Source organism: Passer montanus, unplaced genomic scaffold, assembly GCF_014805655.1.
Source record: "Passer montanus isolate IOZ18808 unplaced genomic scaffold, ASM1480565v1 scaffold56, whole genome shotgun sequence".
In the NCBI taxonomy this organism is placed as follows: Eukaryota; Metazoa; Chordata; class Aves; order Passeriformes; family Passeridae; genus Passer; species Passer montanus.
The window spans coordinates 3,842,536-3,869,249 of NW_024370595.1; the positions used below are offsets into that span (position 1 = coordinate 3,842,536).

Genomic DNA, 26,714 nt, shown 5'->3' on the forward strand with positions numbered 1-26,714 from the left:
TTGAGGTAGTGAAATCGCCAATATGCATACTTTGGATAGCACATGAATATTCTGCAACATTACTGCATGAGATATAGGTACTGCAGCATTGTAATAAAACTTGTCTAGATGAGTTTAGATATAGATTTAGAAATGGTTTGAATAGTGGATAATGACACAAGAGAAGCTCTAACTAATGGGAATAGAAATAGGGGAATGATGGAGCTCTCTAATGCAGCTGTACTAAAACATCTTTGAGATATAATTGGATGGGTTTTTAATTACCATAGCTAAAGTTTCTTTCCATTTTTTCTTTCTCTTGCAGGTCATACAGAGAATATTTTATACAGTAAATAGGTCCTGGTCTGGGAAAATAACTTGTAATGAGCTCAGGAAAAGCAACTTTTTGCAGGTACATAACATCTAAAATTTTGCAAGAGAGATATTTCTAGAAGTTTTAAAACTGCATTAACTAAAGGCTTAAGGGAGTAACATAAATAGCATTTCCTCCTTTTCCAAAAAGTAATGAAGACCCAATTGCATTAATTCTCATACATTAGAATATGTTTAAATGTAACTTTTTCTATCTAAAGCTGTATACATGTAAATGTGTGTAGCAGAAGTTGGTCCAATCTGCTCATTCTTTTGTCAGTGCATTCATTTTCTGCTGTGTGTTCAGTTTTGCTGTTACACGGTATGGTGTGCATTGTCCCTGAAAACAAAAATTGTTCCACTGAAATGGCATGAGATATTAACTTGGCTATGAGAACTCAGAGAACTCAGATCATTCAACAAATAAATGTCTTACAAACTCTTTAATATGTTCTGTTTGTCCTTCTGATAATAGAATGTGGCATTATTGGAAGAGGAAGCTGATATTAACCAGCTGACAGAGTACTTCTCATATGAACATTTTTATGTTATCTATTGCAAATTTTGGGAGCTGGACACAGACCATGACCTCTATATTGATCGGAAGGATTTAGCTCGACATAATGATTATGGTATGACAAACAAAGCACCTTTGTTTACATGTATTAAATGACCTGTAAACTTTGAGCTGAGGAAGTGGTTTAATGCCAAGGCCAGTTTGAGTCTGTTGGTGTGGCTGGTCCTGCTGACTCAGTGAATTAAAGCAGGACAAGTCATCTGTGATGCTACTTGCATCTACAAATACCACATTTGAGGAAAATTCTGAATTTGAATTCCGATCTTGACAAAAAAGTAGGGCAAATATCACAAATATCAACCCATATATAAATGGGTTTATTTGGCAATTTGGGTTGTTACCTTGGACAAAATCCGTTTTACTGATATTATTCAAGTAGCGTTACTTTTATGGCAAGATATAGAGTAGAAAAGGCAAACATACCTTCAGGTACTTAGCTTATTTGGAGTTTTGCTAACTCAGCTGCAGTGTGTTTTGCTTTAATACTGTTAAGCACCAGTTAGCAGGTTACATTTGCTACATGTATAATATGCAATGACGGTGATTCTGTAGTCTTGCACGCTTGTTCCTATTTTAAATATTCTTGTAGCTTGTATGGAACTGTTGGGGCTCTTTTTAGATGCCTTGTGTCCATCTTAATAGTGTTCCTTTCAGGACAGGAAAGCTTACCTAAGCACAAAGTGATTATGGAGTATTACCCCATGTTAAAAAGGATAAACACAATTCTGATTGCTTCTGAAAATTTGCCTACCAAAGTTTTACTATGCTTTAGGACAGTGAGAAAGGAAAACTGCTTTCATTTGAGTGGCTGCTCTATTATGTTAGTACATTTTATAAAGAAAGCACAACTAATACAGTGCCACCTGCAATTTAATTTTGCAGATTCTTAAGGATAAATTGAATATCCTTTACAAAGATAGTGCTTAGTTCAGACATGTCTCTAAAATCCCTGAAATGGTTTCAAAATAGAAGCATGGGTCAAAACCATGTCAAAAATAGACCCCCGTCAGAATCAGAAAGGTATGTTTATTATGTGTGATCGTGCCAGTTCTGCTTTGGCTCTTTGCCAAGGTCATGTAAAACTTAATGCCACTGAAAAACATTATTTACTTGTCAAAGAACTGGGAAATGCAGTTTTATTAATCAGCCAATTTTATTGCTTGTATTGCAAGTTTATCACTATTTCGGTATTAAGTTTGAATTCAAAGCTGGGTGGTTGTAGTTTTGCCTTGGAGGCTTTGTGTTAAGTGATCCTCTCTAAAAGGACTTAAAGGGATTAATGAGCACTACACTTGATCTTTCTCACTGATCTGTGTATATAAGAGGAGAGTTCCAGTAAACTCTTCAACAACACAATACATGCAAAAATAACTTGCATAGAGTTGACACTGTTTCAAACCTTTCTTCACAGCAATTTCAAATAGGATGATAGAGCGCATCTTCTCAGGAGCAGTAACAAGGTACTTATTTTGTATGCTGATCTAAATCCCGTTTCATTTTTGCTTGTTAAATTCTGTGGTATTCCAAGGGAAAAAAATGGCTCCCCCTCACAAAGGAGCAGGAATTTCAAGATTAGATTTGTAGTTTAAATTCTAGTAGCACTAGAGTGGTCTTGGAACCTTTGGCACAGTCAAGTTCTTCACTCTCTTTACCCATATGAATACGGGCCACTGGATATTGAATGATTTAGCAGGACTGGGAATGAAGAAGGAAGACATGTTAGCATCATTCTTTTTCCATCCCTCAAACCTGTAAAATGTTCAAGGAGAACTGAGCTTTTAAGTACTAATTGTAAAATCAATGCTTATTGCATCAATAATTTTACAAAAATGCCTCCAGTTGAGTTAGTTCACATTTTTGACAGTCATTCTTCGTTTCTCCCCTTGGGATTGACTTCCTCTTTTGTATTTATGGCATTTTATTAATTTTTGAAATGTTTCCTAGCACAGTATCTGAGATAGAAAGCAACTGATAAACAGAAATAAAAGCAGAAATAAGAGACTTAGCAGGAATATGTCTAGAGCTTACTGCTTTATCTGAGTTTCTTGGGCAAGGCAAAAACATATACCATAGTGTCCCAGACATCTTGAAGATAAAACATCTAAAAATTAATTTCATTATTGAAATGTAATACGTCTAAGAACTGCCTGCTTAACTTTTTACTAGACAGGTTGACTATGTGCAACTTATTTGGTTGCTGCAGTTACAGGAGTAGAAACAGACAATTATGTTCTTGCCATGAACACTTACTTCCTGAATATTTCTATTTCATTTTTATCTTCATATTTTAATTCAAAAACTTTAGTTAGTGGAGTTCTGTAAAGCTTTTATGTTCTCATCACTTCTACCTGAAGAGAAATTCTAAAAAGAATAAGTACTTGTATATAATATATCATCAAAAATTATTTGAGATGGCTCTTCTATTAACAATAACCTTATGAATACTGGATCATTTAGGAGTAAATAGTTAATACTAACAAGGAAAATAATCCTTAATTTTGGTTAGTAAAGCTAGGTGTTCTAAAATAAATTTTCTGTCTTTTTCTTCATTGGCCTCCAAGAGGTAGAAAAGCACAAAAAGATGGGAAGATTAGCTACGCTGATTTTGTCTGGTTTTTGATATCTGAAGAGGACAAAAAAACACCAACTAGGTAAGAATGAATTTGTTTCAGCAGAAATAAAGTCTGTCCTGGTTTTTCCAGTCCTTAAATGGAGACCACTGATGAACAGCTGCAACTCTAATGGAAGAAGCTAAACTATAAAAACATGAATAGAAAACTGGCTCAGTTCTTTGCATCATCCTTGTTTATCAGTGTCTCCTGTTGTTGTAGCTGTAGAGGTCTCATTTAATGACTTTTAAGAGGCTAATTCAATGTTACTGTTTCACAAGTTGTGGCCTGTTTATATCCGTTAAGGATGTTGTAGCTGTTTCATGATGCCAGTGACTTTGGGAAGCTGTGCAGCTCCTGTTTGCTAGCATGGTACTGATAAGGAACCCATTATGTGATGTGTCACTAGCTTGTTCAATATCTAAACATACCCAAAACACTGAAGCTACGTACAATGCAATTTTTCATTGTCTCCTTTGATTTTTTTTTTTAATGCAAAAACCATGTGTTTTGGTCTTCTCCTTCACACCATTAACAAACGTGTTTTCAAATGCAGTAATGGATGGTGTAGCAAATACCAGCAACTCTTACCACAGTAGGTGGTTAATGACTTTCCATGGATTAGTGGAATGTACTCTTAAGTCTAGTTTTGCCTTTGAAAGAGGCAACATGAATCCTTGAAATTCTGTAGTAACTTTGTCTCTTTGCTGTTAATGACTGAATTTCAGCATTGAATACTGGTTCCGCTGCATGGATCTTGATGGGGATGGTGCTTTGTCTATGTATGAATTGGAATATTTTTATGAAGAACAGTGCCAAAAATTAGAGAACATGGCCATAGAACCTTTGCCATTTGAAGACTGTTTGTGCCAGATGCTGGATCTTGTAAAGCCACAACATGAAGGTAACAAACTCCTTTTCCATCATTAACTTCTGTTTCTCTAGATTTAGGAGTTAGTGCAGTCTTAAGAGCACTCAGTTGGTCATACAAATAAAATGCCTTGACAATGCCTTGACATCTGTTAAAGCTTAATAATTGATTGGTCATCCAATAGCAGGCAAGCATTCTTTCCATACTAAAATTTAATATGCTGCTTTAAAATTCCCTGTCAGCTTTCATTTTGTGATTCTAGCTACATTTAGTCTCAAGTAAAACCATGTCACTATCTAGCTGAGGTGAGGCTCTCAGGAAAACCTCCTGATGGTTTACTCATTTCTCACCTCTTCCAGTGCTCATTTAATTGAGTTTCTCTGGAGGAAACAGTTTCTAAACAGTCTCTTAGACCAGTAGAGACTTAGGTTACATTAGAAGCCTAAGCTGCCCTTAGGAAATTCATTACAAGGGGCTTAAAATTAACATAATAATAAACTGTTCTGAGTTTTTGGCTATTTTTTACATTTGAACTTTCCTAGACCTGCATTCTACTCTCCTGCATTTGACATTGTATCATCAGCTGATAAAACTTCAGTTTATCTTTTACACCTGAAAACTTAAAAATACAATTATGGTTAGACAACCAATTAGTAAGTTGTGTTTATTGCCCACCTTCTTTCTAGTGTTAAGAATATTTAAATTACAAGAAACTTAATTTTTTTTAAGACACTTGTAATTTATTGAGATGGGGTTTTTTGCATGCTAAGAGAATTGAAATAGCTCAAGTCTAGAACATAAAGCTTAATATTCTTATTTAAGCAAGTTAAAATGGATTTTCTTAGTGAAAACACATCTCTAAAGGCAGATAAAAATTGTAAATGAAGAAAGAATATTAAGTGTGATTCATCTGAAAGTTCCATCCCTGGTATCAGTGGAATGAAGTCTTATGCCAACATTGTGTAATGCATAGGGGCTAGGGGGCATTTATAATGAAGTGAGTCAAGCTCTAGAAGCACATTTATGTTTTATGGTTGCTCACAATCACCTCCTGAGCTCAGCAGTTCCCTTCCAGTCCTATGTTATGCTTCTGAAAGGCATTTATAATAATATTTCTGTTCTGCATTTACAATGAAACAAGATTGATATATCTCATCTGTGTTATGAGGATGATAAAAGAATGCTATCAAACACAACCAAGGTGAGCTATTCAGGATAACAATAATGAAGGCCAGTTGAGAAGGGTTGATTTTTTTATTTTTTTTTTTAGTAAAAACTTAATTATGTTTGAAAGGTGTATTAAGAAAAAATCTGTTTTTCTAGTACAAAAAACTAGCAGCGTAAACTGATGCTTCACTTTGTAGCTTTAAAACAAAAGAAGACACTTTCATGAAGTTATGACTAAACTGTGATACAGTTTCTATTGAATGCTTTGTTTGCTAAAAAGCAAACTTTAATTTCTGGAGACCTGAATTAATTACTTAAATTTTACTCCTGTTTTGTTGGTGTTTGCGAGTCAGTGGTAGGCATCTACATGAGTGTTACGTGTCTAAGCTCCCATTGCAATAAATGGAAACTGGAGAGCAAATCAATGACCCAAATATAGGAGTCTAACTTAAACTGGGAGCTTATGTAACTAGGATTCAAATAATTTGCTTGCCTGTGGAGAGCTGCTGCCACTTGGAATGGCGCAGTGCATCAGACATCTGTGTGGGTCTGACAGATACAGCACAGGTGCCACAGGGGATTCGTGTCCTTCTGGAGCACCAGCAATGAGCCAGGCAAACACACTGGGGCCCTTCATGACAGATGCAAGCATGGCAACCATGTACAAATGGGATTTGGATTCTGCTTCCCTGTGATGTCCTTGAGTTACACTTTGTTAGAGGCTGGGACAGTATGCTGAGGAAATATTGTTCCAAGTCTCATTTTTATTGAACTCTTCTATAACATCTTCAGTTAGCTCCTATTTGATTAACAATGGAAGATTGTCTGTATTCCAGGTGAATCAATAAAGTGGAGTTGTAAGGATAGTCATCTGTCTTCCCTTGTGTATCTCATATTTTTTAGCCTTTCTGCAGAAGCTTCAATATTCAGCTTTGAAATAGGGTAACATTTCTGAGCAACCTGACAAATACTTCTAATGCTTAATGCATCCATTGATTTGAGTCTTTAAAGTATCACTATAAAAATCAAACAAAACACCTCTGAGCATTTATCTTTCCTCTCAAGCAGTAAATATTGATCAGACTGGACAAGTGTGGCAACCTTGACTCTATGAAAAATTAATCTGTATGAAGCATAGTCACACACTGTCATCTCTGTCATACATTTGTCTGCTCAAGTCAGGGAAGAGAGAGGGCTGCTGCCATAGGAGATTCCTACCTGCTACCCAAGCACTCCTTGGGAAGGAATGGCTAACTCACTAGAGACTTCTATCTGTTGAGGAAGCTTAAACAAATACCTTAAATGATTTTTAATGGCTGAGGGACGTAGACTGCATCTCACTTCAATATACTGACAGGCTATGGGATATGACAACCATAGCAAGGAAAAAAAAAATCTGAACCATTTCAAGTTTTGTACACTTTGAAGGACACATCTCTAGGTGTGTATTTCATCTGTTTGCACCTCTCCCATTGCATGGAGGATCAGTGACAAATGTTGCTAAGCAGTGATGACTGAGTAATGATTGATAGAGTACCTTTTGATTCCTCCACTTTCCCAAAAGGCTAACTTCAACTCTAATAATTTTATCTCTAATAATCTTAGATCATCATCTTCTTTACAGGAAAAATTACTCTGCATGATTTAAAGCGATGTAAGTTGACAAATGTGTTCTTTGATACTTTTTTCAACATTGAAAAATACCTTGACCATGAACAGAAGGATCAGTTTTCTATGTTGCGGGTGAGTATGAGGCTTTAAAAGGCTTTATAGCTATGTGTTTAGCAATTAATACTGTTTAAATTCATTAATTAATACTGTTTTGTCTAACATGTAACATGATTGTTTAGGATGGTGAAGGTGATAGTCAAGAGGTCTCTGACTGGGAGAAATATGCTGCTGAAGAGTATGGTATCTTGGTAGCAGAAGAGGCAGCAAGTGAGCAGTGGAATGACGGGTAAGAATGCAGCAGCACAGTGAAATGAATCCTCTCTACTAAAGTATAGCCTCACCACCACTATCATTCATTTAAAAAAGAATAAACACATCCTTCTCAAAAATATGTAATTAATGATGTGTGAGACTACCAAGTACACATGTGAGCAAAAACTCTTATTCTGGAATATGCATCTCTTTTTACAAGCCCGTTTTTAAATGTGTAACTTGGTGAATTGAACCTTCAGATGACTTTTGTTTTCTGTTTAAAGCGGTGGTGAACTCATGGGAGAAACCCAAGGTGCTGCTCTATTTTAGTGTGCATAGTGGAGTCTTAGTATTTAACTCTATTTTGCCCTATGTCTTTCTCTGAAAGAAGAGCTGATGAGCACTTAATTCCTTTATAAAGCAGTTTTAAAGAACAAAAATGCAGTATCTAAAGCTCATTCTCTGCACAGTCCTGTTAAGTAGATGGAAAAAAAATATATTATGAAATTCAGTAGTGGTTGGAAAGACATACATGAACATGAGTCACCCTAACCCAGGAAATGGTCAGGTTTTTAATCTGCTATCATAAATCTCCACAGAGACTTTGTGGGTTTTTTAAAAGCTATGAATTACTGATTGATCCCACCTAAAGTGTTGAAGCTAACCTTTTTAAAATATCAGCCTTCACTGGCTTGAGTTAGTTAAACATACATTTCATTATCCTCCTATTTATCTGCATCAGCAGCAGGTGGTTATCAATAATTTCTGGGTTAACAGCTGGGTTTTGCTTTCCAGCATCTGCTTAAAAGCACGGTTCCTCTCAGTTCCTGGTGCTCATGCACATGTCAGTAAGAGCCTCAGTCCACTATTCCTTCTCTTTTATTGTACCTAGTGCAGCTGTATTTTGTTCTTCCTAACTGAGCCTCACTACAGCTTTCTTGGAAAGAACTTGGGAGGTTTCTGGCAAGTACCTAAAGCCTTGCATTTCACCATTTCTAACCTATAAGTACTCCACTGGAGCAGTGTGTCAGTGTCTGCTTTGAATCCTTTCAGTAGAGCTGCATTTCACACTGGAAAGTTCAGCATGTGATAGGAGAGTAAGCTAACTTAAATTCAGGGAATTCTTACAGAACCCTGGTGCTGTTCTGGTTATGTTTCTTTATTATAAAATATTGGGAAGTATGTTCTTCCTGCAGCTGCCTTGTTAGTGTTCTAATATTTAGGCACTTCCTGGCATAGACTCTTTCATTTTCTTTTTTTTTTTTTCGTCTGCTTCTAGGTATGAAGCAGAACTGAATCCTGTAGATCATCAGAAGGCCAGTGTTCTAAAGTATCAGATGGAGAAAAGACCATTTTTTGAAATGCCTTCCCATCTGGCTGATGTAGACTTGGATGAATATGACTATGATGAGGATTTTGAATAGAGGTTACTTACGGTCAGCACTTGCAGAACAGAAGGGACAGTCTGCAGCAGGTCTGCTACACACTGATACGTTTCAGTGGGGTTTCTTTCCAGGAAGTCAGCTTAGTTTTATGCTAAAAATATCTAATCACACACTACCTTTTAAGTAAAAGAAGTGCATTTATATGGAATGATGAAATTTTTGTATTTATTCAATAGTTTATCGTTTGTAAAATAGATTAAAATATTTATTTTCAGATGTTGCATAATTCCTTTTTGGAAGAATAACAATATTTGATTTAAGAGAAAAGTAATCTACTGTTTTTAAGAGAACTGTATAATTCTCTTGAAGCTGATGTGTGGTGCACTGACCATCTCCATCTCACCTGTGAACAGGTGTTTCTGTCCTGGTATGGGAGGTAAGGAGACAATTTACACCTGCAGTGTGCTCATGCTCATAGACCGCCCTCTTTTAGGTTTGATGCCTTGGCAAGGAAGAGATGTGACAATGAGTGCACAGTTCAGCACTCATTTACAAGCAGAGTTTTGTCTGACAAGCTGTGCATATTAGTAGAATACACTAAAGTGAACACCCAAGACAAGTTGTTTTTCTTTTCTGTGTAGTCCTTGTTTGCCCCAACTTTAATTTTGCCCTTTTAAACTTCAGTCTTTTTGTTGATGTTAATCATAACAAGATTATTTAACAGTGAAGTCTGAGTGTTCATCCTTGATCCAAAATGAGTGTGTTAATTAATGCAGAAGGAACCAATTTTTTTTTTTTAAATCCTTTGTATACATGTTACTTGATCAGTGATGTGCACTAATTTGTTGTGGGCATTCAGTGCTTTTGTCTGTCCTCCCCTTTGCTTGTTTGCTATTGACACATTCCATGGATATTCATCAGTGTCACAGCAGCTTGAAATTGTTGCCTCACTCTTAACTGTTAAACAGGTTTTGTTGGGAAAAAAGTGTACAAAAAGATGTAAGTTATTTTTTTGTTTGCAGTGTAGATCTTTTAAAATGTTTAGAAAACATGTTTGTATTTTCAAATAAAGATTTTCATACATGTAATTGAACAGTTGTAATTTTTACATACTGCACACAATTCATGTCTTACTAATAAAGAGCCATTCACCACAGGCTGGGTTACACAGGTATGCAGTCTGGTTGGATAATTACAACAAGCTGCATATGCAAAGCCATCAGCCTCTAGCACGGTTTTCTTCATCCAAAAGAGTATTTGCTGAGCAGCTGGGAGAAACCTGTTGTGCTCAACTCCTCACACCAGCTCCTGCACAAACCTACACCCCAGCTGTGTATCAAGAGACTCACTGCTGAAGGGAAACTCAAGTAATTTTAACACCATTTGAAGGATTTTGATTAATTGTTCCAGTTTTAATACAGACTCACCAAAGTCAAAGTTCCCCAGGGCTGGCTGGCTACCTTTCATTAACTGCCCATGGTTTGGGGCTTTTAAACAGTAAAGATACACAGAGTATTTCTGTGACGCTCTGTTCCCTCAGGAAAGAATAACCAACTGGCTTTGCAGAAGATGATCCTGAGCATCTGTTGCATTGCAAGAGATGCATTTTCCTACCCTCAAACTTTTCTCAAGAAGGGGGCTTGTAACTGGGCAGCAAACAGCCACAGGCTTTCCGAGCATGCAGTGACACATCTCTGTCACACCGCACTGTGGTGCAGGGTCGATCTCTTCTGCAGAGCCTGTAGCTGTTGTTGCCACTTTGTGTTTAATGAAGTGCCTGTTAAATCCTGGTCTCTATTATACTTATGCTAACCAATCCCTTCTTTCCTAAGTAGAATGTATCCTTCTGTTCTTAGAGAAGTCCTTTTTCTTAAAATAGGGGCTTGTGGATTTACTGGACCTTGCCTCTGCAGGCTAATTACCATCCCAATGCCACTGTTACAAAAATTAAAGTATCCATATGTTTGATGTGGTTCCAGGTATAACTGTTTTCCTAGTCAAGCTGTATTCTGCCTACCTGGTGAGTCCTTGGGCCTAGATCCACATGTCATCCACAGATCAGTACCCCAGTCCAGGCAGGGGGAGTTACTGATGGAATCGTAGAGGAACCTGAGAACTATGTCCCTTGTGTCAGCCTGCACACCATGCACAAGGAAAATCATGGATTCACTGTGGCCACTTCAGTATAGCCAATACCTGGGCAACAGTCATGGCTTTCACTTCCATCTTCATGGGAACTCCCTGCTCAGCCTGTGGAATAACACAACAAATGCAAAGGCCAGCACACATTTGCTGCCATTCTTTCTCCATCATGGTGTGGGAGTATCACTTACACATTCAGTACCAGTGGATAGCAATAGTTCTATAGTTTATTTTACACAGTTACAATCCAAAATATATATATATATATATAAAAAATAAAGCTGATATGATTACTGCAATGTACAATTCCAGGGAGCAGTGAGAAGGGTCAGTGATGACAGCCCCCACCCCCCAGCCTACTGCCACCGAAATACTCTTGAGTGACAATCATTGGCAAACTCTTAATGCAAAAAACCTATTTTTGAATGGCCATATTTACAGTCTATTTACATTGTTGTTCCAGGCATTTTCCAAGTAAACACCACATGATCACTGTAGGAAGGACTTCTTCCAGAGGAAAATAGTCAGCTGGTCCATTGTTTCTGTCTTTGTTACTCTGAAGCCTTGACAAGTTTTCCCGGAACATGTCCTGATGCTTACAGATCTCTAACCACATCTTTCTAAGCAACGGAATTCAGAAATACTTTCCCACAAATGATCCAGGTTTTCCATTTTACAGGCAGGAAATGGTACTTGCCATTAGCCAGTGGGTCCCAGTGCTCACAGGTGGGCCAGGCTCTTTTCTCCCCTGCACTGGGTGCAAGGAACCAGATCTCCAACCAAATGGACAGATCTCCATTTGGTTATTTTAAACAGTAAAGAACATGGCCAGCAGAGCACTGCCCCCACATGCTTCAAACAAGCTTGTCTCACCTGGTTCACAGTGTCTTTGATTCAGTGTTTGTCAATACCCTGATTCCAATCCTGCAGCTGTGAGGTTTTTCCAAGGCAGCATCAAGGATCAGGATGCAGCTGAGTAAAGATGCTCAGAAGGCCCAACCCTAGAACTGCAGCAGCCACCTCAGTAATGCCCACAACCAGCAATGGTGAGAGATCAACCACAGTGCTACACACTGGTTCTGAGTGGATGCCCATGGGCACAGAGACAACTTGATCCATGTCTCCTGCCACCTCAGTTGATGCTCTCACACCATATTGATGAGTTAAACAATTTGCAGAAAAAACATAGCGTGTGCTTCACTTCTGTTCGTCCTCTCAGTGTCTTAACTGTCCTACATCACAAGAAAAAAGAGATTAAGTCAGTCCTCTCCTATGAAGAAGAGATCATGTAAAAGCCCATAGGGATTCTGAGTAACAGTGTAGCATCTAACCATTCAGCAGCTTAGCCATAGAGCCAGCTCTTACAAAGAGCTACAGCTTCCACAAAAGGAAAGAAGCATTTCCACACCCCAAAAAAGCCCAGAAAAGGCACAACAGGAAAAGCCACCATACTGCCTAAGTAGTGCAATTTCTGTATGGCTTTGATCTTTGTCCATGGAGTTAAATTCTTCTATTATCTATCTTCAGTTGGAGCTGCTTCAAGTACATGGGCCAAACTGTCTACATTTTAACATGCATATAACTCAAAGAAAAGGTAGAAGTCCCTTTTTTTCCCTTCTAGTCCTCTTTAAAAATAAAAGCCCACCATATGTTAAAAACCATTGGCTGAACTTTACAGCAAAAACTCATTTAAAAAGACAAAAATCATTCAAAGTCTGAATGTGGTGGTTAGATGCCAGAAAACCAGTCACTGGAAAGCAAGGGGTTGCCTGAGTCACTGCAAAAATACTGTCTGCCAAATGCTGAGTTATGTTCTGAAGTGCAGACAACAGGGGGAAAAACCTGAAGGAATTGCTCAGCCACCTGTAGTGGCTGACACAGAAACCTTTAGGGGGCAGAAGGACTGTAATCAGCTGTAGCATAGAATAAACTATGGCCTTTCTTTCCCCTCCACCCCTTTCTTTGTACAGTCACTCCCCAAGACTTGCTGTACAACATCCTGAGTCCTTGCACTCCACTGGCCCAAAGGGCTAAAAGTCCTTCCCTGCTGCAAGGATACAGTCCAGGGCTGAGCTGAGGCCCAGGCAGAGAGCTGCAGCTCTGCCAAACTTGAATCCCAAAGGCAATCAATGCCCATGAGACAAGCCCCTGGCTATGCTGGTGCCACTCCAAGCCCACAATGTTCTCATGCTTCCCTTCAAATCCCCCGTTTGTTTGGGGACAATTTAATCTGCCCAACAGCCTTGATTGGAAAAGGGCAAGAAACATGGGATACTCCATCAAGAGCCCAGGGCTGTCCAGTGATCAGACACATTCTGAGTCTTTCAATCCAAAGAGCACAATGCAAACACCATTTCTGAAGCAGATATTCCCTTGCAGGCCACACAGCAGTGCCATCTCTGCAATGTGTCAGTAACATGAAGCAACTGCAGCAAATGGCTCTTAACAAGGAAGCTTCACAGTATGGGGAAAAAGAAAGGGGATCATCCTCTTAAAGCATCCTAGTGACAGTCAATACTTATGAATGACCTAAGGATGTCTAGATGCTACAATAAGGATTGCCTCTAAACTGTAGATTGAGCTGAAGGAGGAAATTACATTTGCAGCTGGAAAGGGAAGAGGGCATCCCACTTTTCTCATCCTGAAAAGGGCCACAAAAGAGCAACCCCCTTTGCTGCTGCAGGACTACCCAGGAGACTCTGACCTGACATTGACCCACCTCAACTACAGCTGTCCTCAGAGCAGGAAAACCAGCCAGAATTACCTGGTCTGTACCAACGACATCAACATCTTCAATTGTTTCTTCTGGACCCTCCTCGGAGACATCTTCTGTCTTAACCTCATCTTTGCTAGAAAAGAAAAACAAACCAAAAAATAGCTAAGTCTTGAGATATCTCATAACAGAGGCTGCACATGGCATAAGTGTGCTTAAGGCAGGGTATTTCACATAGTAAGATCTGCTGCTGATATCCATGTAAGGTAGCCTAAAGTTACTGGCCCAGGATTTCCCAGTATGAAACAGGTTATGCTCTGAGGAATTTTCAATAAAGCAGTTCAGAAACAAAACACTGGTTTAAATAAGGGCTACCTTCATGTTTAACAAATTTTTGTTGTATTTTACTTGTATTCTCCAGGTTCATTTAACAAGTGTCCCAAAACCTGGAAAAGTATGCATCTTCCCAGGATTTGTGTTTCACCTTTTAACCTAGTAATAGGGGAAATGGCACCTAACACCTCAATAAATTAGCTTAATTAAAGGAAAATACTGCAACTGAGCATTTTGCTCAAAAGTAGACTCCAGACTCCTTATTTCTGCAACACCTCTCACATCCAAGTTGTGTGGGGTTTCACTGCAGCATGTCTGCATGCTGCACACACTCTAAAAGAAAGCCACAGTGGTTAACAGCAGATCTGCAGAGACAAGAATCCTCTTTCATTTCCAGAGATGCAGAAAACACTTTTTGTCTGGCTGCAGCAAACAGCCTGAGAGTAGCCAGCACCACAGATCTCCAATCTGGACATGGGAAGTGGGACAGGGAACTTTCCTCCAATCCTCATCTTTTTCTCTGCAAACCTGATATTACTTCAAGAAGGCACAGAAGCCCTGTTACAGTGGCAGAAGAAAGCAGCAAATGTAGATATTGGACTAAGGAAACAAAAAAACCCAGCCTGTCCTTGGGACACAGCCCATAAGAAAGACAGGAGGGGCACACGCCCTGACTCATGAAGTATTACAAAAAAACAGAAGGTGGACAGGGAGACCCCAAGTGTCAATGCTAGAACAGGTGAAGGAGCTTGTAAGACATCAAACTCTCACCAGTATCTTCTACGCAGCCCCGCTGGACTAAGAAATGGTAAATGTTCCTGCAAGTGCATCTCTTGAGATTTCAGCCTCTTTCTGCTTTTCCCTGCTGCAGAGGAAAGCTGGGTAACACACTGCTGTTCTCGGGCTTTGCTTCCTGCTTCAGTCTGGCTGGTTTCAGGCAAAGACCCTGCAACAGAGAGTGAACACAGTCATTCTTCAGCCTCACCCTCAGAGGTCTTGAGATGGACATTTCCAGTATGTTCCCCACAGCAGAGAAACAACTGGGCCAAGCTCAAAAGGACATCTGGAGCAAAGCATTCCCTTATTGAAAGAGACAGCTAAAAGCCACTTAAAAGAAAATCCATTTAATTTGCCCACTGGTCATTTTTGCAATCTAGATTTATAAACTTGGCCCTGGTCCATAACTGCTATCAGTACTGCTGAGTCTATATAATGCTCAAGAAAGGAGGGCCTTTGGGGACAGAAAGGAACAAACTCTCTGAAGGCAAGTCACTGAAAAGAAGATTTATGAGAAAGAAACTAAAGGACACTGTGGGAAAATTTCCTTTCCTCCACATACAACTGCACAAGTCCTTAACACTTAGCATTTTTATTAGCAATTGTTTTCATAATGGCTTTATTACATTTTAACTAAGTCCCACCACATCCATGCAATGAATACTTCATTACAGATTGGCAGTCCATAAATGCTGCCAAAACCTGGATGCAGCCCATCTAAATATAATTCATTAAGGTAGGAGTATAATCTTACAGGCTCCCTAGAAATTCAACAGAGAGAAAAACCCTAGAAGATGATTTGGCCCAGATAATCTGGCCTGAAGATCTGAATCAACTTCTGGAAATACCTCTCCTAGTCTAAAGCAATTCAGGGCCTAAAGCAACAAGGTCCTTAAGTTAACAATTAAAAGCAATCAATCAAGTCTCAGTGGCTCAGACAAATGCCAGATGTTAGTACACAGCAGAATTCAGATAATTTTGAATTCTCCTCACTTCTAGTCCTCAGCCCAACCCTACTGCTATTGAGTGATCAAATGACCTGTAACAACCACAAAGGTGAAGGCAAAAACCACAGTTCAAACTGGGAAGTCCACAACACCCAACACACCATGGTACTCCACTGCTAATGCAAAGCATTAAATACATTTTAGCATGTGCAAATTTACTACAGCAAAGCAAAACAGCAAATACAGCAGTTTTGCCAGACAGATAAAGAAAATACAGCTGATCAAGAAGTGGGAACTTTTCATACCATTAGACAATTTCCTTTTAAAAGAAGATGTCTTAGATGAGCCCACAGGGGGCCACTCTCCCAAACTGCCAAGGACAGAGCTCTCCTCATCTTCATTCGCCAATAATGAGTTTCTGTACCAGACCAAAGGCTGCCATTTGTCTCCTCTGCAGGGCAGTGGCTCTGTTATGTACCTCTGTAAGTAATTGTACCTGGAACAAAAACAAAAGCAAGCATAAGGAAACTCACCATCCTTCCATTCAGTATCTGGAGCAGGTATTGCAAGAAAGGATTTTCACTTTTCTCTCCAAAGGTGCAAACAGAACTGTTGAAGAGAGGGCACTATTTTTCTGTGAAATACCTGACATCTCTGAAGTATCTATTTAAAATGCAAATATCTTCAAAGCTAAAAGAGTGCTTAAATTTTTAGCATTAGAAACAACACAAGATCCACAGAAATTACAAAACTACATCAGCTTCTATAAAGTTTCCTGTGCAGGGAAAGTCTGCAATTGCTGCTGCCAGTAGCAACTGAACAGAGCAGAAAATCTGCAAGGATTCATCTCTTCTGGTGGCCTTTTCTTCCTCATGGACACAAAGGAGATCCCAGGCAAGAGATGCTCCCTGTGATTTGGTAGTACAGGACACAGTACAGGTCAGGCAATGGGGGTTTTATAACATATATGGCTGTTCTGTCAAAATTAAAAACAGGAACAACCAATTAAACCATTTTTCTATATTATCAGCTCAAACTCAATCCAGTTCTCTCACTAAAATATCAAGTGTCTGCAAGAAGCAGATAACTGCTCTACAGTTGTGACAATACATGGGATATGAAAACATTATTTCAAATCCTTGTTCTGATTCAGTCCAGAGATTTGACATTGGGCCTTCCTGAATCCCTGGTGAAGCTATCACCTTTTCTGGAGCAAAAAGGCAGTCTTCAAACACCCTGTTTGAAAAACAGGACATTTCCAGCAAAGTCTTTCTGACCCATTCCTACTTAATAACAATAAGAAAAGAGAACCAAAGTCTGACTCAGGATTAGGAACTGGATATTCACCACATTTCAGCTACAGTTCATCACTTTAAAATCAAGCCCAGTGTTGTTAAACAGACCCCACCTTAGCAACTACCAGAAGTGACAGTTTTAACACCAGCCTGTGCAACATATTTTTTTTTTTTTTTTTTTTTTTGATTAGGAGAGTGGCCTGGTAAATATCAGACGTTTCATTTGCTTTGCAAAACAAGAAAACCAGTGCTGAGAGGAGGTCAGGGTAAGCACCGGCTCCGAAACAATTAGAGTCCTGGACTCTGGGGGCCCCAGGGATCAAGAAACCCTGGTAATGGAATTTGTTAGTTTCAAACAAGCACGTATTGTAACTACAGTTTCAGGGTCTAATCCAACTGCTATCAATGTCAATGGAAAGACTCCTAGTGATTCGGGAATCAGGCCCTTCATGCTGCTTGCTATTCAGCAATTCATTTCTTGTGTGCATTTTGTGGCACAGAGCAACTGACAGGCCAGGTATTTTACTGCTACAGCCTGTGCAATTATAGGGGAGAGGGTTAAAGTCCATATACTTGCATGGTGTTGAAATATAGTCCTTTCTAACAAATGCCCATATTCTGTATCTCATCTGTTACAGGTACGTTCACATATGTTAACATATAGACCTGGACATCAATCCCATGATTAATAAGAAAAATGAAAATAACCAGATGTTTGTTTCTCAAAGTTCATGTTGACCTAAAACATTCCATCCAATAATTTATGATAGAGCTAAACCTAAATATTACTAGGAGGAAATATAATCTCCAGCCTCTGCAAGGCACTTAAGGCCTCCCAGAATAGAAACTGTTATTCTAGAAACATAGTATGAAGGTATTTGTGGATAAATTGCAATTTCCCTTCTAGCAAATTTTATTGTTTCCCATTTGTTCCCAGCAGCAGAGGGAAGGCCCAAAGCAGTAAGAAGTCAAGTGCATTCCCTGCTAGGTTCTGTTATTTTCCACAAAACTTTTCCATGAATAAACCTACCTGAATGTATCAAATGTATCTGATACATTCAGGAATATGCTTCCAGAATATATCCTCTGATCAAGAAGTTTAATATAGTCCTAGGCAAAAAAAAAAAAAATCAGGGTTTAGCTTTCATCTGCCCCATCAACAATTAAATATTTTCTTCTTGTTCACTTAAAAACTACTCCCAGGAGGAATATGAAATGACAGCTTTTCAAGGATGGTTTAACAGAAATCTAGTTATTCCATGGGTGTCACCACAGAAGCTTACAGCTCTTTAAAATACAGACAGAGTTATACAGAAACTGTCCAAACTGGGGCCTGGAGCACTTCCCCTGTGAAGACAGGCTGAGGGAGTTGGCATTATTCAGCCTGGAAAAGGCTCTGGGGAGGACTTACAGCACCTTCTAGTACCTAAACAGAGCTGACAAGAGAGCTGGAAAAGGACTTTCTATAAGGGCATGTAGAGATAGGACAAGGCTTTAAATGGCTTTAAACAGAGAGTGAGTTTAGATTAGATATTAGGAAGGATTTCTTGACTGGGACCGTGGTGATGCACTGGAGCAGGTTGCCCAGAGCAGTTCTGGATTCCCCATTCCTGGAAGTGTTCAAGGCCAGGTTGGACGAGGCTTTGAGCAGCCTGGTCTAGTAGAAAGTGTTCCTCCCTGTGGCAGGGAGCTTGGGACTAGATGATCCTTGAGGTCCTATGAATTCTATGAAAACCAATTTTAGAGGTAGATCTCAACGATTCTCATCTGAGAAAGATACAAGAATAGCAAATGAATGTTATCCATACCCATAGATTACGGGACAATCAATGTATGTTGACTATTTTCCTTCTGCATTTTGCATTCCAGCTTTGAATCAATTCTTTCAAATGGACTAGATGATCCTTGAGGTCCTATGAATTTTATGAAAACCAATTTTAGAGGTAGATCTCAACGATTCTCATCTGAGAAAGATACAAGAATAGCAAATGAATGTTATCCATACCCATAGATTACGGGTCTGTAATCAATGTATGTTGACTATTTTCCTTCTGCATTTTGCATTCCAGCTTTGAATCAATTCTTTCAAATTAATTGTCTGTGTTGATGGCAATCATTAATAAATTGTGTCATGTGAAGTAACAGGAAAATAAGACATTTTACTATTTTTGACCCATGTTACATAAGACCCGTTTGATGATTCCCATGTAAGTTCTCCTCCAATGTAAGATAAAGTGACACTGGAACAAGCAAGTTACACAGAGATCAGAAAGATGTGATGGTTGGTTTTCTTCCCTTTCTGCTGACTTTCTCTCAAAAGTAAAACTTTTCTTGTCATATACTGGAGTGATTTGCTCAGAAATGCAAAAAGGCAGATGTGTCTTACTGTCCCACATCTTCAAATATGCTTTCAGGAAAATGGAAATGGCTGTTTTTATAGTATCTGTAACTAAAATACTGAAGTGCAGAGATCCAGATCCAAAATGAACAGCACTGACTAAGGAAGTAATGCTAAAGGTCAAATAGAAGGAAGAACATTACTTCCATCTCAAAAATGATCAGAGCTGAGGCAGGTGAAGGGAGTAAGATACATACCCATTTATCTCTCCATTTAGGTGCATAATACCCCACTGATGCCAAAAGAAGGCTATCACTGTTATAGCATTAAATGTAAATATTTAAACCACTGTAAAACATGGGCCCACTGGATCAGGGCATATTCCTGTGTAAATAGTAAATTCTTGGATTTAAGTATCTATATTATGAAGAGTGTCACGTATATTTCTGTTCCAAATATGGTTCCATGGAATCCACATAATTGAGGCCTGAAGCTGTGGAAATAGGTAATTACAAAATAATGATCTCTGCATTATTTCTTCCACAACCTTTTGATTTACTTTTCTGTTCAGAAAAGCATTCCTGCCACTCCACTAACCAATCAAGTCACAAATCTCTTCCACCAAATTAATACCTTTTCCTTTAGAAGAATTGCCTTATGTGGCCACAACTATGTGTGACAAAAACCTAGAATGCTTACTGCACATACAATCTGAAATAACTACTACTACAAAATTCAACAAGTGTGTCTCAAACTAACAGCCTGAGGGGCAGACTGATTTCAGACATTCTCTGAAGAGCCCTTGAGCAAATTCTGCCACACTGAAGTTCAAGTGTCCTTTGTACAGTGATACACAAAGAACAAGTGTACAAGAACTTAACTTACACTAGTCTTTTGTCTGGCTTTAGCAGCTTGTTGGAAAATTCACTGATGATTAACAGAAAGCTCAAGTTAGGAGGCAAGCATTTTCCATCTACTCCAGGAGCTCCTTGAAAAGCAAATTCAATCCCTTCCCTATTGAAAGAAAAACATAAAAGAACAGAGTAATAAAACAGTTAAAAGAGACACCTAACAAAAGCAATGACCATGGACAACATGATGTTATATGGCACATACTTGTGTATCAGGGCTATAGATTCTCTAGATTTCACTTGGTCCCAACCAAATGTTAGTGAAAAGCGGCGAGCAAGTTCTTTGATGTTTGCAAAGGAAGGAGAGGAGAAGTCCACACCATTACTGCTGTCTTGGCTTTCTGCATGTGTCTGAAACAGCTGCAAGAGAAGTCTCAGGTAAGCAAACACAGGTAATCCTACAGGCAAACAAAGCACCAGGTGAACAGAGAGACAGGCATGGTACAGATGAGCTTCAGTTTCTCACAGAAGAGCAGGTAAGTCATGTGCTACTGAAGCACTGAATAGAACAACAAGGAACTGACATAAAGGACACTGGTGTGCTCCTAAGACAGGCACAAATTAAAAAATAAAAATAAAAAAATGATATGCATAAACAAAAAACTGATTCCTGAAGATGATGGTCCCACTGACCTCATCTCCTTTTGGGTCTTCTGAACCAAGCCCCAGAGGCTTAATTTGCCTGAGATGCTTTCAGAGTAACACAGTGCAGATACAAAGCAGCACATTTGGCAGTACCATAGTCCCATTTTGGAAAGTAAGAGTAGGTCAAAAGCACATCTTGAGCTCAATTAACTGTGCTTTGGGTTTGTTTTTTTTTTCCTAATAGAATACGGAAGTAGCTTTTTCTCATCAACCTGTTAACTTTCAAGGTCAGGCAAAGGCCAAAAAGGGCCTGTTGTCTATGTGATATCTAAACACAAAGTCCTGACTATGTCAGCAGAATATATGTAGCCAAATGCTGCTTGGACTCATCTAAGCTCAGATTTCAAGGGCTGGTTCACAGATCTAAGCCCCCGGCAATGTGTGTGAAATAAGCAAAGCTCATGTGTCAGTATCCCCGGGAGGAGCCTGCTCTCTGGATTACAGCAGGACTCCAGGCAAGAAGCAGCTCTGGCCACGGGCAGAGCTGGCAAAAGCAGCTGCTAAAACAGCTAACTGGCTATCAGTCAGCAGCTGCAAGCCCCAGCAACTGAAACCCTTCAGAAGAGCTGCAACCCACTTTCCTCCAGAAAAAAAAAACAACCAAAACTGAAAATACAGGGGAGATTGGAGATAACCAGACACAGGCATATCCATGGTTCCTCAAACTCAGAAGGAATTAAGGTAGTCCATAAAACACAGCATAAGATCCTGAACATTTGTTAAGCTTAAGAGACACTGTGTTCCAAGAAACACTTCATAATCTCACATCAGTTCTAACATACTATGCACTTGAAGATTAAAAACATGGTCAAAAAATCATGGACAAAAGCACCTTTTAAGATAGGTGTAATGATTTGAAAGGAGTTTTAATTATGACATGCAAAAACAACATACATACAAAAAGTGCAAGAAAGGAAGTCATTTCTGCTGCTAGGTTTTCTAATGATTTGGGAGGTAAAAATCTTCACTGTGAATACAGCTATCATAAGAGCCCCTAGCCTCTTGCTTTAATCTTAGCCTTACCTGCTGCAGACAGAGAATCAGTGTCTTGGCACTCTGAATTTTGTTATTGTATCTCATCTTGCTTAACGTTTCTTTAATTATGTCTCCAAAATCACGGTAGGTCTATTAACAGCAACAAAACAATTGAGAGTTACCATTCCCCTTCTTTAGCACTGGGAGAACACAAACACATGACTGTTCAAGTGACACAGGAAGTTCCTAAAACACTCCCAATATCAGAACATGCAAGTGAAAAGATGACAACTGGATCTTTTATAATATTTCATATGTAAAGCAATGGTATGCTCCTTGAAGAATAATGTGAGGATCAAAGTTACAATGAAATTGTTATGTATTAACAACTAATTGATTGTCAATTCTTAATTCATAATTAATTGCAATTCTTTAAAAAGAGCAAAGTCTCATCAGGACACAAATAGAGTTTTCTGTACTTTACAAGCGCTTGCCAATGAAGCAAAGAACAAGATTCATATTCAGGTATTTCCAAAGTTCTCTCAGTTGACTCAAGGAAAACTGCCCAGTCTGATGTTCTTGGTCCTCCTGAAACCCCCTTCAGAGTGGCTAAACCCTGGGACTCATGTGAAATGTAGGCACCTGCACATGCACTGTGTGAGCTGTATGAATTAAGCTGACCACTTGAGTGTGAGAACCTCAACAGATGAATCACTCTCCAGCCGTAAACTGCTGCTCTCAATTCTTTAAAAAGCGCAAAGTCTCATCAGGAGACAAATAGAGTTTTCTGTACTTTACCAGTGCTTGCCAATGAAGCAAAGAACAAATTCATATACAGGTATTTCCAAAGTTCTCTCAGTTGACTCAAGGAAAACTGCCCAGTCTGATGTTCTTGGTCCTCCTGAAACCCCCTTCAGAGTGGCTAAACCCTGGGACTCATGTGAAATGTAGGCACCTGCACATGCACTGTGTGAGCTGTATGAATTAAGCTGACCACTTGAGTGTGAGAACCTCAACAGATGAATCACTCTCCAGCCGTAAACTGCTGCTCTGCAGTGGCCTCTCTGGAGAAGCTGAGGAGCAGATGTCCAGACAGACAAGTCCTCTCCTCAATTTTCAGTTGCTTTGTCTGCAGTGAGGTCCTTTGTGGAATCAAGAGAGGAGATCTGCCCCACTCCTGCTTGATTCTATAGTCCTTTTGTGATTATTCCATGAGCCATAACACTTATTAACACCCTGTACTTCACAAACACTGGAGACACCTTCAAAAACTAAAATGCACTGGTAGGAAAAACAGCCTTATCTAAAACATTACCTTCACATAATACTTATAGATCTCAGCAGCTGCAGTCATCTCTACCACATTATACACTATTAACTTGCAGTATGCTGCCAGAAGACTCCGCTTTTTGTGCAAGTCATCAAGTTTGCAAGTTTCATCCGTTCCCTCTTCTGTCAGATCTAGGGAAACAAAAGCATTGCAGCTTTGTTCTATTACTTTATTCAAGGTATTTCAGTTTAAATTACCAACTTTCACCTAAATAGCACAGGCTCAGCTGTTCAGTAACAGATGCCAGCACTCATTCCTGTGTACATCAGAAAACACAGGTTTATTCCCATTTCAAAGCTCCAGTTGATAACAGTGAAAAGAGTACTCTTCTACAGCCTCCTTCTCTGATCTTCATAGAACTCTGGCATTCCTACTAGCCAGAATCTCCAAGTACAACAGTGCTCACAGCTACAGAACTGAACCAGCAAGTAGAATAAAAGGCACAAACACACCTAATGGAAAGGACCTGAAAAACTGCAACCATGGGTTTTTTTGTAGAATAAAACAGATGGTAGAAAAGAACACATAACTCACTGGAAACCCTTCAAAAGATGTCACACACAGTCAGCAAGAGCTCCAATTAAATTCCCCAAGTGCTTATCAACAAGAGTGAATGGAAGAAAAGTCACTTAACAGCATTAAGAACAAGTGTCTGGAACATGAGTTAGTTAATAGCTGGGTAACTCATGGGAAACAGATACTCTTAAGAGTATTCCAACAGTGCTACAAAGGTGCTTGGGGAAAGTTTCTTGAAGCAGGAGAGCCAAGACACAGTCTCTCCTGCTGTACATGCAAGCTATCAACTACCAAAAGACTTCAGTCTCTGACCTATAATTTTGGTGTGGACTATTTCTGCTTCTAGAATGACTGTGGGCCTGGAAACAAACATAAGGCAAATGACTGATCAGAAGTATCTGAAAGTTAGAGGTTAAACTGGAATGAAACAGCTGCCAGCTGTGCACACAGATAAGCACACCTTGCATCACAAAATCACTTGTTCAGGAAGGAATCTGCAATGGGGTGAAAGGGATCCTTTGTAGAGAGAACTGAGAAATTGAAGGCATCACAGAATAAAGGTTTGAAAAAGATCTCAGGCCATCTAACCCAAAGCAGGATCAATTTTATCAGTTTCAGATACATAACGAAAACAACCTGAAACATAACCTGCTTCAGTAACTCCCACATGTAGGATACTACAACCTATTTGTGCAATCTATCTTTAATAATTCAGATTCTCTTACTATTTCCCTGTTGCAATTTTGGCCATGAAATGCTGCCCATCAGTGGTCCTTGTATATGCACTATGACCTAAGGAAGTGTGGTGCCCAAAACTGAACAGAGAGACCTGAACTGAACAGCTGGAGAGGAGTTAGAGAAATCTACGACAATGCTTGTTTTTTCAAAGCATGGCACTTGAACTTGTCCTCAGAACCACAATGAACAATCTATTTTCAAAACACTCCCAAAAGAAACCAGACTTCATAATTACAACCTCAATTCAGCATCCAAATGTGTTTGAAAAAAGGCAGTAGAGCAACAAATACTATTTCCCACTGGACTGAGGGCAGCCCTGCAGAAAAGGACTTGGGGTGTTGGCTGATGAGAAGCTCAGCAAGACCCAGCAACGTGTGCTCACAGCCCAAAAAGCCAACTGTGTCCTGGGGTGCATCCAAACCAGCGTGGCCAGCAGGGTGAGAGAAGGGATTCTGCCCCTCTACTCTGCTCTGGTGAGACCCCAGCCGGAGTGCTGTGCCCAGCTTTGGGGCTTCCAACACAAGAAGGGTGTGGATCTGCTGGAGTAAGTCCAGAGGAAGGTCATGAAGATGCTCAGAGGGCTGGAACACCTTGCCTAGGAAGAGTACCACCAACTTGAGAGAGTTGGGGTTCTTCCACCTGGAGAAGGGCAGGTTCTGGGGAGACCTTTAAGTACCTAAACAGGGCCAACAAGAGAGGTGGAAAGGGACTTAAAACAGCACATAGTGATACAGTGGGGCATGGCTTTAAACTGACAGAGGGCACGTTTATTTCTTAGACTTAAGGAAGAAATTCTTGACTGTGGTGATGGTGAGACGCTGAAACAGGTTGCCCAGAGAAGCTGTGGATGCCCCATTCTGTGTTGAAGGCCAGGCTGGACGGGGCTTTGAGCAACCTTCTCTAGTGGAAGGTGTCTCTGTCCATGGCAGAGGTGTTTGGAATTAGATGATCATTAACATCCCTTTCAACCCAAACCAGTCAATAATCCTGTGAAATCAGCCCCACAGCCCCAAAATCAGAATCTACTGGTTCTTTACTCTGATGGCTTAGAAGGGTCCATGCACTGACACACTGCAAGGCCTTTCTCTAACACCATCATCTGGACCGCGGAAGTCAGTCCACCAAAAACTTTTACTCACCCAGCCCTGCTTTACTCCAGCCCTTTTCATCATACAGGTAAATTGGTTAATCCACAGTCTGTACAGATCAAAGAATTACAGGGGTTTTTTTTGTTTATAAAGGGGCCCAACCAGGAAAAAAGCAAAGCAACTCACAAAATAACAACAAAAGAAAGGCCAGCCCTTTTCCCTGATACATTCACTGCAGATGACAAATGATAGCAAAAATAGTAGATTGTTTCTCCAGTGATTAAGATGGCTAACCTTTTTTTTCCTCTTCTCCATCCATGAAAACATGTTCCTGGATAAATGAAAACAGTTTTTCCTGAAGTTGTGTGTTAGGAAGATAACCTAGAAGTCCAACTGCTTCTTCATTTTTTGAATCCAGGTGACTCACAATCAGCAACCAGTCACAAAGTATCATGAAGGCCTGTACCAAGCAAATAAAGCCAAAGAAGGATTTAGAGATCATGCTACTTCTCCTGCCAATTCCATTTTGAATTTCCATCAAGCACAATGAAGTTTCCATCCCACTTCTTCCTTGCAAACCAAAGATTTCTCTTTGCCTCAGCTGTGATGAAATGCCCCAGCTAAATCCTTAAAAATCTTGTATATTAGGATCCAGTGTATACAAGTATCATGCACGAATATCACTTAAAGGTCTACAAAGTTCCATGGGCAAGAAGAAGAGCTGTATTATGTTGAAATATCCTTCTTTTAACACATGAACCACTGGACAATTTCTCCATTTCTTTAAGTAATATTCATAGCAAAACATTAATGAAGCAATGATAGCAACCAGTACACTGAGAGGTCTAATCAGAAAACACAATGATTTTAATTCAGATTGAGGCCTTGATTCTGCAGATGGACTCATGCAGACAGCACTAACTTGTAGCATTTTAACTAACTTAACTTTAGCTTTTATTTAAAATAAATAGTTGAAGACTGGGGGTTTTATGTATTATTTCTCTGCTAAGAGATAAAAACACAGCAAAATTTTAAGATTGAAACACCAGTATGAAAAAAAGGCAGGCATTTAAAGGGAGATCT

General features: G+C 39.4%; 2 protein-coding genes across 5 annotated transcripts in view; one reads left to right on the plus strand and one right to left on the minus strand.

Annotated features, from left to right (window-relative positions):
* PPP2R3B (protein phosphatase 2 regulatory subunit B''beta) overlaps window positions 1-9,971 on the plus strand; it is a 46,159-nt gene extending 36,188 nt beyond the window's left edge. For both annotated transcript variants that reach the window (XM_039725750.1, XM_039725751.1), the window contains 8 exons: window positions 305-391; window positions 827-983; window positions 2,340-2,388; window positions 3,490-3,579; window positions 4,266-4,441; window positions 7,200-7,318; window positions 7,426-7,532; window positions 8,778-9,971. In XM_039725750.1, coding sequence (XP_039581684.1) covers window positions 305-391; window positions 827-983; window positions 2,340-2,388; window positions 3,490-3,579; window positions 4,266-4,441; window positions 7,200-7,318; window positions 7,426-7,532; window positions 8,778-8,922 — 930 coding nt within the window. In that variant the 3' untranslated portion in view covers window positions 8,923-9,971. The remainder of the gene's footprint in view (window positions 1-304; window positions 392-826; window positions 984-2,339; window positions 2,389-3,489; window positions 3,580-4,265; window positions 4,442-7,199; window positions 7,319-7,425; window positions 7,533-8,777) is intronic.
* Window positions 9,972-11,234: 1,263 nt separating this feature from the next.
* Window positions 11,235-26,714, minus strand: part of LOC120510183 (cohesin subunit SA-2-like) — a 58,280-nt gene continuing 42,800 nt past the window's right edge. For 2 of the 3 annotated variants that reach the window (XM_039725714.1, XM_039725716.1), the window contains 9 exons: window positions 25,926-26,091; window positions 23,275-23,420; window positions 22,008-22,109; window positions 20,545-20,699; window positions 20,314-20,442; window positions 16,101-16,291; window positions 14,843-15,017; window positions 13,745-13,874; window positions 11,235-12,257 (listed from right to left, as the gene is read on the minus strand). In XM_039725714.1, coding sequence (XP_039581648.1) covers window positions 12,249-12,257; window positions 13,745-13,874; window positions 14,843-15,017; window positions 16,101-16,291; window positions 20,314-20,442; window positions 20,545-20,699; window positions 22,008-22,109; window positions 23,275-23,420; window positions 25,926-26,091 — 1,203 coding nt within the window. In that variant the 3' untranslated portion in view covers window positions 11,235-12,248. The remainder of the gene's footprint in view (window positions 12,258-13,744; window positions 13,875-14,842; window positions 15,018-16,100; window positions 16,292-20,313; window positions 20,443-20,544; window positions 20,700-22,007; window positions 22,110-23,274; window positions 23,421-25,925; window positions 26,092-26,714) is intronic. The other variant, XM_039725715.1, reaches the window with a different exon arrangement.